Source organism: Anopheles arabiensis, chromosome 3, assembly GCF_016920715.1.
Source record: "Anopheles arabiensis isolate DONGOLA chromosome 3, AaraD3, whole genome shotgun sequence".
NCBI lineage: Eukaryota > Metazoa > Arthropoda > Insecta > Diptera > Culicidae > Anopheles > Anopheles arabiensis.
The window spans coordinates 35,706,951-35,725,607 of record NC_053518.1 but is presented as its reverse complement, the minus strand read 5'-3'; the positions used below and the strand labels follow the sequence as shown (position 1 = coordinate 35,725,607).

Below are 18,657 nucleotides of genomic sequence, written 5' to 3'. Positions count from 1 at the left end.
AAAATTTCAAAAATACAGAGCAGTAGATGATACTATTTTAATTTCAATATGGGATTTAAATGCCGTTTCCAAAATACGTAAGTAATAGTTTGATGGGAAAATCCCCGTTAATTTAAATTCCACCACCATTCTCACGCCAAGCAATGACGGAAGAGGGGATAAAAAAAAGCTAGGAAATACCTTCATTTGTACCATGTATACCATGCCACTTCCATCCACGAAGGTCAAACCGGTTAGTGACTAAGCTGACACAGCATAGCCGCCCCGCGCATAACCCAGTGGTCCGTCCTAACGTTCGGATCACAGTTTAGCAGCAGCGCTATGACAAAGTTTGTACTGTGACCGGTCGTCGAGAGTGTGCCGCGCCGTTCCGCCGTCTTGTAAACTGGACACCGGTACGTGTGCCGTGGTACAAAGTCATCTTTCTTCATCGGTTTGAGTAGGATCTAAAAAATCGAGCAAGAATATTAAATGAAATCACTCAATCACTTCTCCTCGACCGTGAAGAGTCGTGTACTCACGTAGGGCACGGTGTCGAAAAGCACTCGCGGAACGGACTCCTGCAGGTAGCCCTTCTCCCTGTCCCAGCGGGTCCCCTCCAGGAACAGTCCGTACACGTACACCCCATCCTCCGGCGGTTCGGTGATGTCCGTCTCGCGCAACACCTCGTTGTCGAACACGAGCAGATCGATCGGTATGACGTACTTGCGGGCAAAGTTTTGCTGAGCGCCGGTTAGAAACGCCTGGGTGAAGAAAAACCCGGACACCCAGAAGGTGGCCGGCGGCCCTTCGTCGTACCATTGCTGGAGAAATTCAAGCCGCGCGATAAAGTCCACAATGTACGAGCCGAGCGGTTTCAGGCTGGGGTAGGATCGTTTCGCCCACACGGAAGGGATTTTGCCAATCAGTACGGCACTGACCACTTCCTCGACGGTGGGCGACATGGCGACCAGTCCCTGCATCGCTTTCCGGGCCGTCTGCAGGCTGCTCCGGATGCAGATGAGCAGATTGTTGAACCGCACCATCTCCTGCACCAGCACGGTGTTCATGCTCTGGAAGGGGGGGAAGGGGTTTTTGGGGTTTTAGTCCGAGTACAGTCAGCGTAATATATCGCTCGAAAGCACCTGATGATAATCGGTAGGATACTTCTCCAGTGCCGCTTCACGGTCGAATTCCGCCGGCAGGCGCTTCAACATATCAGTCGACACACGAATGACCAGCTCGGCGGGCGTCTCCTTGAACACACCGGTCGATGTGTTCTGGAACGATTTAAAGGCAATTAATGATCGAGGAATTCGAAATTCTATACACAATCATAATTCAATTTTAATCCAATTTAGACTTTGAAATAAACTAAAGTAATAATTCTTCATTCAAATTTTGTACAAACCTTCAGATCCTCAAGAATCTGTCAATTGCCAATTGATTAAAAAGATCCAATGAGAGATTTAGAAGCCAATCAAAAGGGAATATAAAATTATGTTCATTTTATAAATAATTTTAAGCAATTGTTACATCACTTTTAACTTTCCAACCCAACTCATACTTTACCTTCATTTGCAGCAAATCCTAAGGGAAACGGTTTGAGGTTGAGAGGTAGCATTGGATTTGGAAAATAGTATTAAAAATGTGTTTTAACTAACACATACAGACGTCAAAAGACGTCTAAAGCCTCTTACATTAAACGTGTTGTGGGGACTCACAGTCCCCACACTCACTGTTGTTTGCCTCGAACTCCCTTGCACCCCAAATAAACTTCAATATCCCCCATACTTACCGTACGATCCTTTTGGATTTAGCATCAAGTAAGGAAGTTTGGGTCGTTATGAATTGCTAAAAGCATCAGCCAAACGCGTCACACATACCTGCGTCTTAAGTGCACTGGCCAGCAGTGTGTCCGTCTCTTTCTGGTCCTTGATAATGTCCGCATTCTCGTGCAGCCCAAACACACCCGGCCGGGCAATGATCGGCAGCTCCCGGATGAACGTCACAAACTCTTCGTGCTCTTTCAGCTCCGGCACCGGGTACAGGCCCGCCTCGTCAAAGATGTAATCGGCATCCTCCACCACCGCGGCCGTATAGAACCGGCCCAGTATCGTGTTCAGACACCGCCGATCCCAATCGTCCGTCACCCGCCCGCCATAGTTGCACTCGCCCGTCAGGTAGCGCAGCGCCACATACGGCACCTCCTCGTACTCGTCCAGAAACATCCGCAGCTGCGTCAGGCTGATGCTCAGATCGGTCTCATTAAACTCGTACGGTATGTTCCACCCGATCGGCCCGAACTGGCGCCGCTCCTGCACGATGCCGTGGAAGAAGCACAGGCTAAACAGCAGCTTCTTAAAGTTGGCCGGCTGCTTGCACGCCTCGAACCACTCCACGTTCGAGATCGGGTCGCTCATGAACGAGCGCGTCACGTTCATGCGCAGCCCCTTCGGCGGCTCATTGGTAATCTTGATTCCGTTCTGCAACACCACCACCGGGAAGTGCTCCGTCGGGTAGGAGGTGAGCCACAGCCGGAAGTCGGGATGGGTTGTGTCCGGCTGGAAGCTTTCGCAAATCTTCTCGAGCGTCGGCATCCAGCTCTGGGCCAGGTGGCAGTTTTGCAGCAGAACCCAGTTACCGAACTTGGTGCCCTCGTCGATCATTTTGGTCGCGATCGGGCCCTGTCCTTGGCCGAGGGATAGGGAGAAGAGGCGGTTGGCGCCGAGTCCTTGCGAGTCGGCAAACTTGATCAGTGTTGCAGTTGGGTCGGTACCAGGTGTTAGCACGAAGATAAGTGGCACGCAGCAGTTGGATTCGTCGTACGATGCGCCCAAGTTGAAAGCCGGAGGTTCGACGTACTTTGGTTCCATCGTTTCTGGAGTAGGGAATAGGAATAAGACGATCATTTGACTTCCTTTTACAACTCAAAACCAGGGATTATGCACTAAGCAAACTAGGCGGCTGCTATGGGCAACGATTTCACAAGGGGACCCAAGAAAAATAACCAATCCCCTGCTCACAAATAAGTTTGTTACTCCTATTCTTCTGAAGATTGAGAATCCCTCTTACAACCTTGCACTCGACATTTCAGATAGGAAACACTTAACATTTTACTTACTCGCCACGTACAGCTCAATCGCTGGAACGAGCTTATCCGCCCGGAAACACCGCAGTACCAGCAACTTCTGAAACGGCGTCAACTTCGTGTTCCACGGTTCCGGAATGGGCGCTTCATGAGGCGTATAATCATCAAAGTACTGCTTCCAGCTACCCAAATTCTTCACCACATGCTCTTTCAGCGCCCCAAACGCCTCGAACGACACTGTCAACCGGCACAGCTCGTCCCAATTCTTGTCCGGCAGCCATCCCCCAGCCGGATTCGGATCCGGATTGTCCAACCCAACACCCCCCGTAAGCAGAAACATCAGCTCAGCCGCCCCAAGCTGCCCAGCGTCCTGCTGCAAATTGGTAGCGAGCAGTAGCGAAAACAGTATCTTATCCTTCTCGAACAAACTCCGGCAGATGTTCTCGTACAGACTGTACGTGAAGTAGGTCCTAAGGTCCTCCAACCGTGCTGGGACCTCGTCCACCTTCTCGGTATTGTCGATAGCCGCGGTGAACAGGTTCACGAACCAGGACAGGCTGTACTGATACATCGGATCGATGCAGGCCAGGTCCGCGATCGTGAAGAACAGCACCGTCGAGTGGGCCGCGATCGGTGTGTACTGCAGCCGGGCCACATCGATCTGACGCTCGGTCACCTCGGCAATGATTTGCTTCTCGTTGATCTCGTTCGCCAGCGTTTTCGACGAGCTTAGGACCGACACGGCCGTCTCGTCCTCGAGGATGTTCCCCTCGGACGACAGCACCTGCAGGATCTTGTCCTCGATCTCCTGCAGCTGCCGCTTGTTCTCCGCCCCCTGCACGATCAGCGAGTTTTTCTCCGTCTCCAGGTCGGGCCGCTCGCGCGCTACCGTTATGGAGAGCAGCTGATCCTGCAGGCCCGTTTGGGTGATCATAAAGTTGAGCAGCGTCACCTTGACCGCAATTTCGGGCAGATAGTGAGGGCTGCGCAGTTTCGTGGTGATGTAAAACTTGAACGAATCGTTGTACTCGATGATGGAATCGCCGAGCTTGATGCACATGGTGCCGCCCTGGCGGAAGATCTGCTTGAGCAGTATCGGCTCCAGCATGGGTTCGATCTCTTCGCCGACGTTTTCTAGCAGCACGGGCAGCCCGAACTGAATGGCGTTCTCGAGGACGCGCGTATAGTCGGGCTGCGTCAGGCGGATGATGCAAATGCGGTTGGCTTTCTCCATGTTGCGTACCCACTTGTTTGCTTGCCCCTGGGGATCGATCATTAGTGGCCAGCGACGAGCGTTGCTAAAAACAAAAAAGAGGGAAGAAAAATTACATTACATTGTTCATATCTAATTTGTAGACTACACAAGTTGCTTCTCCAAACGGAATCCAATATCTGACAGGATCTCTGCACAAATCCTATAAGAAAACGAAGCCATTGAATTCTTACTGAATTATGATGGCACTTTCGACGGAAAACGCATCACTCGGCAGTCCAAAAATGTTCCACGCCCGAATGTCCACCGGATTGCCCAGCACGTTGACGAGTTGGAAGTCGGGTGAACAGATAATCCCACGATCCGTACACCGTTCGATCCACTGGGCGATCTGCTGTGCCCGAAACTGCATCGTGAACGGTCCGAGGTACGCAACGATCCCTGACGCAATCAGGACATCGCCCGTCAGTGTGTCGTAGATCAGGGCCAGCGTGTCGGCAGCCGTTTGCCATCGATCCTTCTCACCGCCCAGCCCGGTAATAATCTCCGTTGCACGCTCGAGCTTCTTCATGCACAGCTCCACATTCGCCTGCAGCTTCGCATGCTGAGCAATCTGTTCGTCTAGCTTGCGCTGAAGATCGGCAAGGTTTTCTTCGACAATACGCAATTGCTCCAGCTTTGCGTTCAGTATCGTCATTGCGGACTTAAATGGGGAGACAGAAGAATAAAAAATCGTTACAGAAAATGGTGGAAACAACGAATGAAACGCCTTGAATTCCTTACATTGTAGCTGGCCTGTGCTTCCGCAAGAGCCGCCTTCTTCGGTGCAATCTCCTTCGCCACCTTGTCGTATTTTGCGATTGCTATCACCCACTTGCACAACCCTTCCGCTGCCGTCGATGCCGCCTTTACCTTCTCCGGGTCGAAGTTTTCGTTCGTGAAGACGCGCTCCTCCAGCTTCTGTATCACCTTCGGCGGGATGTCGTCCTTGTCGAAGTTAAGCAACCCGTCCATGAACTTAATATCCCCCAGTACACGCTTCGATGGACCCCAGTAGTCCTCGACCATGCCCATCCCAGATGGGTTCTGCACCCGATCCGGCTTTAGATCCTTCAGGATGCAAACCGCCTCCATCACCACCTTCACCCCAATCGGAGGACTTTTCATCGTCTTTACAATCGTAATGTCAGCGGGCGTAAGTGTGTTCAGTGCCTCCATGGCCGCATCCAAAATGGGCATTGCATCTGCCAGCTTCGCATCGCACACCTCCTTGATAGCGTTCGCTGCTGCCGCCTGCTCTTGGGCGGCCGCTTCATCCTTTTCCACCATCTGCTTCTGCTCGGCCGCTACCTCACTATCGGCCTGCACTTTGGCCATCTGATGAGCAACGGTTTCAGCGGCGATCTTCATCTGCGGCTGTACTGCCTCGAGCTGTTCCTGCATGACACCGATCTGCTGGGCCGCAATCTCCAGCTGCTTCAACCCGGTCAGGTAGCGATTTTTGCCCGTCAGTACTTCACTGTAAAGAAGAAAACACAAAAAAGCAAGTATTTGGAATTGGAAACAGAACACCAGAGATCGTCTCATACGTGCGCTTCTTGTCGAGCAGTGTCTTGAAAGTGTGGATCATCTCCAGATACGAGGTCGGTGTGACGTAGTTGTAGCGCTTCAGCCGCAACAGGAACTCATCCGACAGCTGCTGGGTGGTGGTGTGGAACTCCATGCACATATCGATACAGCACTGACGCTCCATGTCGGTCATCTCCACCGTGGACAAAAACTTGGTAGCGACCGCTGTCAGTGCATCTTTAGGCCACGGCTGGAACCAGTCGATCGTGCAGCAGTTCACGACCGAGGGGAACTTGCGAACCCTGTTCCTGAAGGCATCACCGATCGGTGACATCGATAGCACGATATGCAGCTGATCTCGTATGATCTGTAATGGAGTGATACAATGTACTTTCGCCTACGCAGAAGACCCTTCAGTTCTTCAGCTAGAGACTTACAGTAACAAACAGATTGAACAGAGCCACCAAACTACCATCCGTCTGCTGACTCTTCTCCTTCTGACGATCCATCTGCCGCATTTTCTCGATAATTTCCGATTTTTCCTCGTTGGTGAAGAGATTGGGAATTTCTCCCGAGTTGAGCAGGTTGTTAATGTCCTCCAGAAATCCTTCCTCCTTGATCTGCGTGTCCGTGAACAGGAAGCAGATGTGCTGATCGGAGCCGCACACTTTCTTCAGCAGGTTCTTCATATCCTCACGCCACTCCGTCATGCCGTACTGGCGTGATATCTCAACCTGAGAAAAGACGCCAAGCGACAATAATCAACAGTTCAACAGACACGGCAATTCATGCAGACCGATGCGCATACCTGGTAGAGCTCGTACGAACATATATGGGATGCAATGCGGGCCAGCGACTGTCGACCGGACCCCCCGACCCCAACCAGCAGCGCATGGCTGCGCGGCTGCTTGATAATGCGACAGATCCGGGACAGATGCTCGATCGCAAACCGGAACAGTACCAGCGACATCGGCTTCTTCGACATGTTGTTGTACTCCACCAGGTACGACTCCACCACAAAGCTCAGCTCCTCAATATCCATCACCTCCAGGTACAGTTTCGTGTCTGCCTTCGGGTTTGTGAAGTCACAGAACATCAGCGCTCGCAGCGACGTTTCTGTCAGCTCATTCCCTTCCACAAACCGATCGAACAGATCCTTCGGATCTTCCTTCATGTACTCGCGTATCACGGTGCACAGCTCCTCGAACAGCCACTCGCGGTCACTGTCGTCCACCAGCCGATCGCCGTACACGCGCAGTATCTCGTGCGCCCACAATCGCCGCATGCTGTTGAGCGTTTCCGTGCCCTCCGGCACGGACAGCAGCACACCCTGGATGACGCGCGAAAAGTCGCGCAGATTGAAGAGATAGTGGCATTTGGCCGGCGTCGGCAGCAGGATGGCACGCGCCTGGCGATAAATCTGAAGCGTCGACAGTACGATCTCATCGATGCACGGGTCAAACTCTTTCGAGAAGCCCCGCGTATCTAGATGCCACAGCACGATCTTGCTGAAGATGCCGATCAGCGTCTGATCGTCGAACTCGTCCAGCGCGATCGCGTTGAACTGCTGCGAGAACCGGGGCGAGACCGTGTTGCCCGTGCTCGGCGGTCCCATCGCGCACATCAGCTGCAGATCGACCAGCTTCATCGCCGTCACGTCCTTCCGGTCGTACCAGAGACAGTGGTCCAGCCACATGCGCACTATCTCGATCGGGGGCTGCGCACCGTACGTTTCCTTCAGCGGCATCGACACGTCGTCGATGAACACGACGCACTTCTTGCCGAGCGGCGGCCCGAACACACCCTTGCGCCGCTTGTCCAGCTTCGACATGATGATGTCCTGCACCTGGTTGGCGGTCGTCTGCGCCGAGAAGCTTATCAGCAGCGGCTTAAACACGTTCGTATCGTTGCGCTTCAGCAGAAAGTCGATCGTGTAGACGCTCTTCCCGGTGCCGGTGGGTCCCACCAGCAGCAAACACTTGCCGTGCTGCACCAGCAGCTCCAGCAGTGCACCGATGCGTATCGTTTCGATCGTCGGCACGATCACCTGATTCACCGGCACGTCCCGCTGGATGCTGGTGCTCTGGCCGATCTCCTCGGCCCACGGGCGCCACTTGCCCTTGCCCTCCTTGGTGAAGCGGTAGTCGAAGACGGTGCCGCCCTTCGGGATCTGGAAGATGAATGGCTTCGAGAGCGGCTGCACCTGCAGATGCTCCGGTATGCGGAACTTCTCGTTCAGCTCGGGCGGAAACACTTTCTCCGTCAGTGCGCGGAAGAGCTCGCTAAACTTGCCCCGGCTGTCGGTTTCTAGCGGCCCGCCAATAGCCCAAATGCTGGAAAAGAAGAACACCCCCTCGAGCTGCGCCCGCACGTCCACCTCCGACACCGCCTTCATGTACGCCTCGTTCCGGTAGTCGTCCATGAAGCAGTCGAACAGATGCATCACCGACAGCACCAGGTTCGAGTCGCTGGTCGGCATCATCTCGCGCAGTCCACCGCCCCGGCGCACGAACCACAGCAGCATCGGGCAGAAGCGGTGAAACATCTGCGTGATCACCTGCTTGTTCATCGAGTGGAGGGCCGGCGGGAGCGTGTTCTTCCACGACTCCAGCACCGGCTCCCAGCCCAGCGAGCTGGGCTCCATGTAGATCATGCCGCAGCGTGACACCGTGGCCGGCGAGGCGGCATCCAGATCCATCACCTCGAAGATGAGGTTCGTCGTCGACGACAGCTGTATGATTTCGCCCGACATCAGGCACAGCTTCTTGTTGTCGTCCAGCACCGTGTTCATGTTCTCGATCCAGATCGCGTCGACCGGCCCGTCGAATATTAGCCACTTGCGATCCGTGCTCGTGCTCTGCGCATAGTGCCGGTAGCTGACCGCCAGTATGCCATCGCTCCACTCGTGCGACACCGGATCGAACTGCCCGTACAGCTGGCCCATCGTGATCGCCTTCGGGTTCATCACCGTGTACTGTGCCCGATGCTCGCCCATCTCGCCCAGCTCCTCAATCGTAGCCAGCGCCTCCGCCAGCACGCGGTACGCGGTTGTTTTGCCGCCCAGCGGTGGTCCCACGATCATCAGCCCGTGTCGCACTACAATCATCTCGTACAGCTGCTGCACCTTCTCCAGAAAGAAGGGCGTGAACTGCTTGTTGTTCTTCTCGCACGCCTTCTCCACCGCGGCATCGAACACTGCGTAGTCCGGCTTCGGCAGCACCACGCCCGGAAACAGGTCCGAGATGATGCCCTGGAACAGTGGCACATCTTGGTTGAGGAATTTCGCCAAATTTACATCCTTAATCGACCGCAGCACCAATATGTCTTCCGATTCGTCCGGGTAGCGGAGCTTCAGTGCGCCGGCCGCCTTCAGTACCGATTTGACCGCCCGCATCCCGTAGTCGTAGTGGGGCTGCGAGCTCAGCTGCTCCGAGCAGAGCCGATACGTGGCGACGATCTTCACCGCGAGCGGCTTCGCGTTCAAAAACCCGTACGCGTACAGCTCAATCTCCGAGATGAGCACATAGTCCGGCACCATCATTGCGACCGACCGGAACAGTGCCTTCAAATTGTCCGGCAGCTCCGAACGGCCCGCGTAGCCCGGGTTCATCGTGATAAACACGGCACAGCTCGGGTCAAGATTGAGCGTCGTGCCCTCGAACACCATCGTCGGCGAGCCGGAGTTGATGCCCCGCTGGATGGTTAAAATTTGCTGCGCCACCACCGACAGCACCTCCAGATCGATGCGATTAAACTCGTCAAAGCACGACCAGGCGCCGCAGGACGCGAGGCCCTTGAAAAACTTGCCCAGCGCGATGTAGTCCAACCCATCCGAGCAGTTGAACACTACGCACTGCTTCGCGACGGCTTTCGCCAAATCTTTGGTCGTCTCCGTCTTGCCCGTCCCGGCTGGACCTTCGGGGGCTCCGCCCAGATGGAGATGCAGCGCGCCGAACAGCGTCCGGAAGCAGCGATCGGTCAGCGGTGTTATCACCAGCCGCGCCGTATTGCCCAAATACTCATACCCGTACATCAGCGTGGAGTTGATCATGCGGGTCGCCAGGTTTTGCTCCTCAAAGTAGTACCGGAACTGGGCCAACCAGTTGAAATCGTCCACCTGGGTCGTCTTCTGCTCGATCATGTCCAGCAGTACGTCGCGCGCGTGCACATCCAGCACAACCAGTGCGCCCAGGGTAAGCCGATTCTGCATCGCCAGCTTCCCGCGCACCAAATCCACAATGAACGAGATCTGCACCTTGCACGTCTCCAGATACTCTTCCAGCGCGGCCAGCGGATCTTCACTGTCAAAGCACATCGTAGTCTCGAGCGTCCAGAACGCGCACGAAATGCACTGGATGCACTGGCCCGGCCACATCAGCACCCACTTGTGGCGTTCCGTCTCCGTGTACGCCTCGTACGATTTGCCCACCTTCAGGTGGATGCTCTTCTTCATCGAATGCTCCAAATCGAGCAGCCACTTCTCCACCTGGCCCTTCGCCTTGCTGGTGGACACCTCCTCCACCAGGTCCACCTCTTCGCCCTCGCTCGAGCGCATCATCGTAATGTCGAGCGCTTCGGTAAAGTTAAGCGACGCAATGCCCTCGAAACACTTCTTCAGGTGCGGCTGGACGCGGGTCGGATCCTTCGTTTCGGACAGAATCTCCAGCAGCTCGTCATTCGACAGGAAGAAGAAGCGGGGAAAGTAAAGCCGCTTCTTCTCCAGATACTCGTTCAGTCCCTTCTGGATCACCTCCAGCAGGCCGTACGATTTCTTCAGCTTCTCCGACATTTTGTCTATTTCCAGCACCACCAAAACCTTCGTGTCGGCCTGCACCGATTTCATCAGATCCTTCCAGATCTTGTCGACCGCACTGAACCGGCGACCCTCTTCCGGCATCTGCGACTGTATGTCCGGGCTCGAAAAGATCGGCTCCAGGTACATCCAGGTCGCCTGCACCTTCAGCCAATCATCCAGTATGTCCTGCAGCAGCATCAGCTTCTTCTCCCAGGCGCTGGACAGGTAGTGGTGTATTACATTTGCGAATCATATCATCTTACCAAGTTTGAGAAGTTTGGAGGATCAGCGACCATACTTACATGATATCTTTTTCAAACGGCTTAATGTACAGCGAACTTTTCATCGTCTGCGTCTTGATGATGTGATCGTCCAGCAGCACCTGGATGTCATCGATTGCCGCCAAGATGTAGGTGCCCGTGTCTCGGTACGGCAGCACCACGAACGACATATCGCTCCACTCGTTCACCATCTTGATCATTGCCTTCTCCAGGTTGTTCTCCTTGGTCGCACTCTCCGAGATGGTTTCAAATCGCTGGATATAGTCATCCAACCCATAATCGATCACACGCTCCAGCGTCAGCTCGGCCGAAATGCGTATAGGGAATCCAATGATTTCCGACACCTGTTCCCAGTGCCGTTCCTTCATACCAGGGTTGCCCAGCGTTTGCACAATCGGCAAGTGTGTCTTGAACTGATCGATTCGGGTCTTGATCTGAAATTGAATAAAAGGCAAATCGTGACCAAAGCAGCCTCTCAAAGATGAATAAAAGACCCCTCACACACTCACATCATGCGCCAAGCGTTGCGTTTGATACGAATCGGAAAAGTGCTTCTCCAGCTTGTACACCGTCCGGTAGAGCAACCCGACCGTATCGTCGATCTGCTCCGGATCGTGCATCCCCACCTGCGAGTGCATCCACAGATCGTGCTTGTCCATAAACTCCTGCCCCGCATCGTACAGCTGCTTGTACGGGGCCAGCTTATCGTGGCACTGCTTGCGGATCGGGTACTGGGACAGCTCCCACCCGTACGCCGTCTCCTCCTCATTGATGTGGTCAATCTTTTCCATCGCCGCCACCAGCTTGTTGTCCAGTGCCGTCGCCTTCTTCTTGTACTTCTGCAGATTCTTAATGTCACCCCACGAGTCGTACTCCTTCACCTGCTGCCAGAACAGCTCCAGGTCGCGCCGGAAGCTCTCGATGCGGCGCTTCAGCGCGTCCTGATACTCAATCACCTTCTCCGCGATGATGTTCTTGTGGTCCTGGAAGATGGTCGGCATCTTCATGTACCACTGGAACGTGTTGTTGTTCTGCTTGATCTGCAGCGGCGTAAAGATCGTATAGTCCGTCAGGTACAGCAGATGGTGCAGATTCTTCTTCAGCCGCTCCTCCATCTCCGGTATCGTCGTCTCCTCCATCCGTATCGCGTACGCCTTCAGCGTCATCAGCTCCACCGTATCCTTCGGGATGGTGATAACCTTCGTCGAGATCGCCTCATACTCGACCGCCAGCTGCTGCGCCCCGTTCTGCTGATCTTTCGTCATCTGCTCGATCAGTGCGTCCTGCATGTACTTCGCCGAACCCTCGAGCGTGTCGATCAGCCCCTCGCGATGAAACTCGTAGAAACCCATCGACACCACGCCGTAGATTTCGCGCGCCACCTCATTTTCCATCTTTTTGTAGCGCTGTATGTACGTGCAGTACTCCTCGAAGCTGGGCCGCTTCGCCATGAACCGCTCGATGTCGTCGATGTCGGACCCGTTCATCAGCGTCATGTAGTTGTCAAAGTCCTGCATGCGCAGCTCCGGCCCAATGCGCTGCTCCTCGAGCACATCGTGGATTTTCTCCTTGCAAACGTTAATCACTTCCGGCGGAATTTCAGGCTATTTTGAGAGGAAAAAATGAATGCATTTGAACTGAAACTAAATCGAGGCGTAATAGTGACGAACCCTCAGCGTTTCATGCGGACAAGGTAGATCGGGATAGATTTGCCGTTCGATCCGCTGGAAGCTTTTAACCGATTTTACAATGTTATCGATAATCTTCAATATTTCAATCTGAAACCTCGGAAAGCTCGGTATGAACGAGAGTGTATCTTGATTTTCCAATAGAATCGTCAGCCGAAATCCTTGGTTTGAGCGCTGCAAAAAAAATCCAAAAATTGGACATGGTAATCTCACATATTGAAATATCAAAATCGTTAGACAAAGCAGATGAATTACCCCAACATCACAGATGTAGTGAGTGTACGATTCAATGCTGCTAATGCACAGGTTTTGCAGCTGTCTCGTCATCAGCGTCGCTAAAGAGTTGAAGAACTTCTTCAACATCTTCGGCTTCGAATCATCCGGGATGAGCTTCTTCTTGATGCCTTTCTGAAAGATCGTCTTGATTGCACCGTACCATTTTTCCGATAGCGTTAGTCTCGTTTCTTCAATTTGTTGGTTCACCGTGGACTAAAGACAAGACGCATAGATATCATATTGTTAGATGTACTTGGCCCCAAAAAAGGACTCCAAAATCCCGAATGCTTACTCACCGTAAACTCGGTCAAATCGTACGCTTCCCCTTTCGCCACCAGTTCCTGCACGTTTACCAGCAGCATCTTCTTGAAGGTCGTATCCCACAGCTCGAGGATCTGCTCCGAGCACGCGTTGATCGAGAACAGATTGCGCTTAATCTTGGCCTGATTTTCATCGTACCGGTGTTTCCACTTCAACCGCAGCTCCTTAATTTCCAACCGGCCCGGCGTGATCTCTTCCTTCCGTGCGTACTTGGTCATTGCGTCGCCCAGCACAAAGTCTACCACCGCCTTGCGCACGGCAAACGAGTAGTCTTCCTTAATCTCACCGATAATATCGCGCAGCGGCTGCTTCCAGCGGGTCAAATTCTTCGGTATGAGGCGCAGGATGCGCTGCAGCACACGCTTATCGATTGGCGACACATGCACCGTATCAATGCCATGCCGGATGTAGTGATAGTACCGCAGCATTTCCCGCTCCTCCACGTTCGGGAACGTGTTTTCCGGATCGTCCCGCTCGTGCTCCTTGCGCACGATCAGCCGCACCAGCCGTCGGCGGAAGTCTTCGCGATCTTTGCGCAGTGCGGTGTAGGAGCGAATCTCTTTGAGCCAAAAAAACAGAAACAATTAATGCATTTATAACCAAATCTTTGTCTGATAAAAATTCCTACTCTTTTTATCCGCATTCCGGTCCGGTTTGGGCCGTGCCAACGGGGACGGCCGCATCTTCGTACTGTGGCGCAACAGCTTCTCCGGCAGGCTGAACACGTTCGGGCCAAGAAAATCGCAATCCGTTGGCATGTTCAATTCGCGCCAGATCTGTTTCGTGTTGTGCTCCGGATGGGCACGGCGATTGATCCGCAGCAGGCCCGAGGGTCCGGCTGTTTCCGAACTGCCGCCGGCAGCACGTGCAGCCATTGTGCCATCTTGCGTGCGCTTGCGAACCGGGGCCGACGCCCTGCGATCCGTGCTGGGTTTCATTGGCGTGCTAGAAAGCAAAAAAGGGGAGGAAGCGGTAGAGTTTGTGTGTTTGATGCGGCAAATAAATCGATTCAAGAGAAATGGGGTACAACGACCCCAGTGGGGGAATGTATACTGAAAGAACAGCTGTTGGTTTCCGGCAATACCACTGCTCCAAATATCAATGTCAAGGAATTGTTGGCAACGGATTACGCTGCTACCCCTAGAGCTTGATGGTAAACAGGTTGCCATGGTTAGTGGAAAATAACAGGCACTGGGCGTTGGTGAAAATCCACCTTCTTTCCACCAGTGAAAGAAGAATTGGGCTTAAACCATTTTTAAAACGAGAAAAAATGCCTCAAAACCTCTTGTGTATTCCATATTGCAATTTAAAAAGTTCAAATCAAGCAGAAGAGTTCGAAAAGATTTGAAAATTTAATTAATCTTTGTCTACCTATTTCCAGCACTGTAAAAGCAAAAATACGTAATGTACTGTCATCTTACCTTATTTCACCATGCAAAATGGACACGAATCACTAAAAACTCATTAAAAAAAACACCATAAAAATATCAAAAACACAATTTCTTTTACAAGATAAAACACCGCTCACCAACGGCACACTTCCGGAAAGCGTCCGGACACGATGACAGTTAGCGTGCGACTAAACTACCCAGTTTACTAGGATTTTGCTCGATGAGCGACTAAACCGATCGATTTCGATAAATATTTGGTAACCAAGGTAGCTAAACGCCCGATTGCGTTGCTAGGCATGTAAAGCTATGTTACGAACTCCACGTGCTTCGCACAACCTGTTGCTGAGACCCGACGCACGATACAGCTGACCGGACGCACGTGCCACGGTAACCGGAAGTACCGCTGGTAACGGTTTGGTGTGGGTTTGATTATTCATTATAAATAGCAACAGGTACAACATAGGTGCCTATCGGTCAGGAGGTCAAATGATAAATGCTGGCAGGAGTTGTACTCCAATTTCTTTTTCAATGTAAATATCAAACAGGTAGCATCAGCAAGAAGTTTGTGGAGCATTTTCAACACGCAACACGTGCTTTTTTCGGGGTCACGCTCTTGAACTTTTTGTAGACAGGGAAAACAACACGTATCATTCTTTTATGCACAGTGATAGAGAATTTTGAGATAAAAAAAGAACCGTCGAAATTAATTACTGATTTCATAATTTAGATAAGAACGATTATTATTATTACTACTTCCGCCCTCGGTGGAGGACAGACGCACCGCGATTTGTTTCGCCCGGTTGAGCACTCATTTGGCAGGGGCAGCAATCACGGTGGCCGAATTGCTGCAAAGGTTTAAATAGTACATGCAATTTAACCGATCATTCCGTTTTATTCTTCGACAAGGGAAACAACGCAAGTGATATATTTCAAATTTGGAACTTACTTTTATAAAAAGGACCCACCACAATCCCCAGACCCGACCGATACGATGTGTGAATACTTACCAGCCTTGTGTGAAATGATAGCGGCCGTTATATTCGGGAGTGAGAAGGGAGCGGAAAGAAGTTGTTGACGTTTTTTTGTTTTTAATCCGTGCTCCTTACATGTTTCAGATACGGATCCAATCGATGAGGAGTATTACAACTACGATGACAATCCAACTACCACCACTATAACGTCGAACAATTTATGAGCTTAGACACACCGTTGCTATCTTTTCGAAGGAAATGTAGTTTGTTTAATAAAATCAATATGGCTTTTGTCTAAAATCGCGAAAGTACGTTGGATGTACTACAACTGTGTTGCGCACTACTTCAACACCACTGAAAACTTTATTGCCTTTTACAAACCTCCAACAACAACAAAAAAATGCTAAAACAATCGAACAACCACGTCAACGGGGAAACAAGCGCAACTAGGCTAGTCCACATCGTATCCATACATTGGACCCTCCATGTACGCTTTGTACATGTCCTTGGAGTTCCTTCGTATCCGGCGCCCGATCGGTTCCAGATCGTTGTAGCACTTGGGAAACACGCGCTCGACCGCAGCGATCGCCTCCTCCGGCGTAACCTTACGCACGGCCAGCACCGAGTTGAGGGCTTTCGTTTTAACACAGTCCTACCACACGCAAATATAGAATAAAATGTATTTCAAATGATTACATTGCAACCCCCGCAAGGGCAACCCCCGCTGCTACCGTACCTGATGTGCTTGCTTGATTTTAAACGGCGATGCATCGCCCTGCGTACAGGCGCTCAGGAACGAGCAGTGCGTTAGGTTGGCCGCCCGGATCTCCGTGCACGCCAGGTGGTCGATGTTTTTAAAGTCCAGATTGTTGTTGCAGTAGTCGAACATGTGGATCATCTCGTGCGTCAGCACGCCCTGCACGATGCCCTCGTTGCGGGCAATGTTCTGACAGACGACGACCTGGTTCAGTACCGGATCGTACCCACCGCTGACCGATGTGTCGCACACCTCGCACGCAATGTGCCGCCGTATATCGATCTCACTGGAACAGCAAAGAGCGATTAGACGTAAAAACTTGTTTCGCATTTGGTGCAATCGTTGCAGCCGAACTTACCAACCGGAAGATTTCAACGCAGCCATCATCAGCTTCACCATGGGGCTTTTCTTCACGCAAGCGTACACGTTGCGTTCGCACTTAATCTTGTCCAGGCTTTCCGTACCCTCCATGCCGAGCAGTACCCGGCCCCAGCTCGGCTTGTACTTCTCGCCCCGCCGCTCCGGGTACAGATCGTAGCCCCACTGCTTCTCATCCCCTTCCCGATCGCTCCGATCGATCACGGCGTTGGGAATTGGCGGTGAGCGGGGCGTTTTACCGTCCGCTGTTTGGCTTGCTTTGGAAGTCATCTAGCCTGGGCTGGGCTGCTGCAAGTGGAAACAATTGCACCGTCCCGTTCGCGGGTGAGGAGGTTTCAGAAAAGCACGTTGATCCACCAGCTGATGTAATCAAATCGCCGGTAACCCCCTACGCGACTCTTGCACAAGGGAAAACAAGGACCAAATGCCGCCTGAAGCTTTATCGGAAAGGTTTAGAAATGCCGTTATCTTACTGAACACTGTATCACTGCAGTCATTTGTACTGTTTTTGCTTCATTTATCCAGCTTTTTCCAATAAACTTTTCACCAATTTGTACTGTTAATGCTTGTTTATTTTTTTATTGATTTACGGTTACACTGACATTTCATGTTGTGCATTTATCGCTCTGTTTACGTGGTAGGGTTGAAAGACTCGCTCGCGGAAACGTTTGTCTGTGCTGCATTTATTTCAAGGAAATTCGTGGATTTGGGGAAAATATTATTTCACATAAATTTAGCGAAAGTTTGGAACCAGGTAGGTAAAGGTAAATAATGAAAAATTATAATTGATTTAAAATAATATTGCAAAAATTCATATCACACAAACTGCAACCAGTTCAAACTGCAATAAAACTGCAGTAACGTAACGTACGAGGCGCCTCCATCAACCACGTGACTTTCAAAACGGATTCGTGATTCTCAATACTTTTTGCACCTTTTCTACCACAACAAAAACTGCAGCAGCTGCCACAATAAAAATGGCAACAGCGGCAGTACAACAAAAAACTCCTTGTATTCAAAACATTTATTAATTTTGATCATATAATTCATAGTTTGAAACATTAAGGGGGAGAGAGACAGGATACAGGTTGTGTTATTCTGGCTGCAGTTACAGGGTTTTATTTAGTTTTTTTTCTCGTTACTATTCTGTTTTACAAACCTAAAAAAGATTATGTAAAACCAAACTGCACAAAACCAAAAGATTAAAAACACAGCACATCTTATCTTTTCGCCATCGTCTAAAACACGGGACACATTATTATTATTATTATTATTATTATTATTATCGTTCTAGCAACGGAGGAGAAGCAAAGGACTCAAACACAAAACTGAATGAATCCCCTCTCCAATCGTGTTTTTTGTTTGTTTTCTTTGTCATTCACATTCGATTTGATTGTTTTTTGAACGATTTTCTTTTGTTGTTTTTTTCCGTTTTTTAGTCTCACACCGACCCGGTACACGCGCACGCTATGTCCTCCCGGTGATGGTGATGGCACACACAATAAATCTTTTGCTACTTACAATTTGCCACATTTGGCATCTAACCGTGTTTGTTTTTTTTGTTCTGTTTTGTTTTGCGTATTTATTTTTTTATACTTTACTGTTGTTTTGTTTCTACCACTAGACATGTTTGTGTGTACAGTTAATATTTGTACGTTTTTTTTAATGTAGTCACCTTTTTCTTGCCTCGATTTGCTTCCATTATTTTTCATGTGTTTTCTTTACTCTCTACCTCCTCTAGCTGTTCGTATGTATATATATATATATATATATATATATATATATATATATATATATATATATATATATATATATATATATATATATATATATATATATATATATATATATATTTTGTGGGAGTTTGTTGAGTAAGTGAAGTTTGATGCGTAGTGGTGCCTAGCTTTAGTTCAGTAATCTAGAGCAGGTTTATAGCAAGAGACAGTT

The 18,657-nt window shown here is 50.9% G+C and overlaps 2 protein-coding genes across 3 annotated transcripts; both read right to left on the bottom strand.

The window, feature by feature from the left end:
- Positions 1-13: 13 nt before the first annotated feature.
- On the bottom strand, positions 14-14,778 carry LOC120900444 (dynein heavy chain 7, axonemal). 2 transcript variants are annotated; one of them, XM_040307432.1, is made up of 19 exons: positions 14,635-14,778; positions 13,842-14,158; positions 13,189-13,772; positions 12,872-13,105; positions 12,599-12,790; positions 11,438-12,532; positions 10,950-11,362; positions 6,661-10,864; positions 6,290-6,586; positions 5,873-6,219; positions 5,067-5,802; positions 4,517-4,986; positions 3,104-4,368; positions 1,866-2,860; positions 1,778-1,786; positions 1,552-1,569; positions 1,125-1,259; positions 522-1,052; positions 14-446 (listed from the first exon to the last, which is right to left on the bottom strand). In XM_040307432.1, exons 2-19 carry the CDS (start codon positions 14,149-14,151, stop codon positions 234-236), a joined length of 12,048 nt encoding a protein of 4,015 aa, XP_040163366.1. In that variant the 5' UTR covers positions 14,152-14,158; positions 14,635-14,778; the 3' UTR covers positions 14-233. The 2 variants fall into 2 exon arrangements, with proteins under 2 accessions (XP_040163366.1, XP_040163368.1); XM_040307434.1 differs by lacking the exons at positions 1,552-1,569; positions 1,778-1,786.
- Positions 14,779-15,884: 1,106 nt separating this feature from the next.
- On the bottom strand, positions 15,885-17,306 carry LOC120903924 (mitochondrial inner membrane protease ATP23 homolog). The gene is made up of 3 exons (XM_040313597.1): positions 16,691-17,306; positions 16,312-16,618; positions 15,885-16,227 (listed from the first exon to the last, which is right to left on the bottom strand). Exons 1-3 carry the CDS (start codon positions 16,978-16,980, stop codon positions 16,027-16,029), a joined length of 798 nt encoding a protein of 265 aa, XP_040169531.1. The 5' UTR covers positions 16,981-17,306; the 3' UTR covers positions 15,885-16,026.
- Between the last annotated feature and the right edge of the window lie 1,351 nt (positions 17,307-18,657).

Coding starts and splice junctions, on each gene's coding strand:
- LOC120900444 (XM_040307432.1), bottom strand. CDS start 14,151: ATGAAACCCAGCACGGATCGCAGGGCGTCGGCCCCGGTTCGCAAGCGC. Junction 12,791..12,871: donor ACTACATCTGTGATGTTGGG/GTAATTCATCTG, acceptor TTTTTTTTGCAG/CGCTCAAACCAAGGATTTCG. Junction 6,220..6,289: donor TGTTCAATCTGTTTGTTACT/GTAAGTCTCTAG, acceptor ACTCCATTACAG/ATCATACGAGATCAGCTGCA.
- LOC120903924 (XM_040313597.1), bottom strand. CDS start 16,980: ATGACTTCCAAAGCAAGCCAAACAGCGGACGGTAAAACGCCCCGCTCA. Junction 16,619..16,690: donor GCGTTGAAATCTTCCGGTTG/GTAAGTTCGGCT, acceptor TTGCTGTTCCAG/TGAGATCGATATACGGCGGC. Junction 16,228..16,311: donor AAATCAAGCAAGCACATCAG/GTACGGTAGCAG, acceptor TGCGTGTGGTAG/GACTGTGTTAAAACGAAAGC.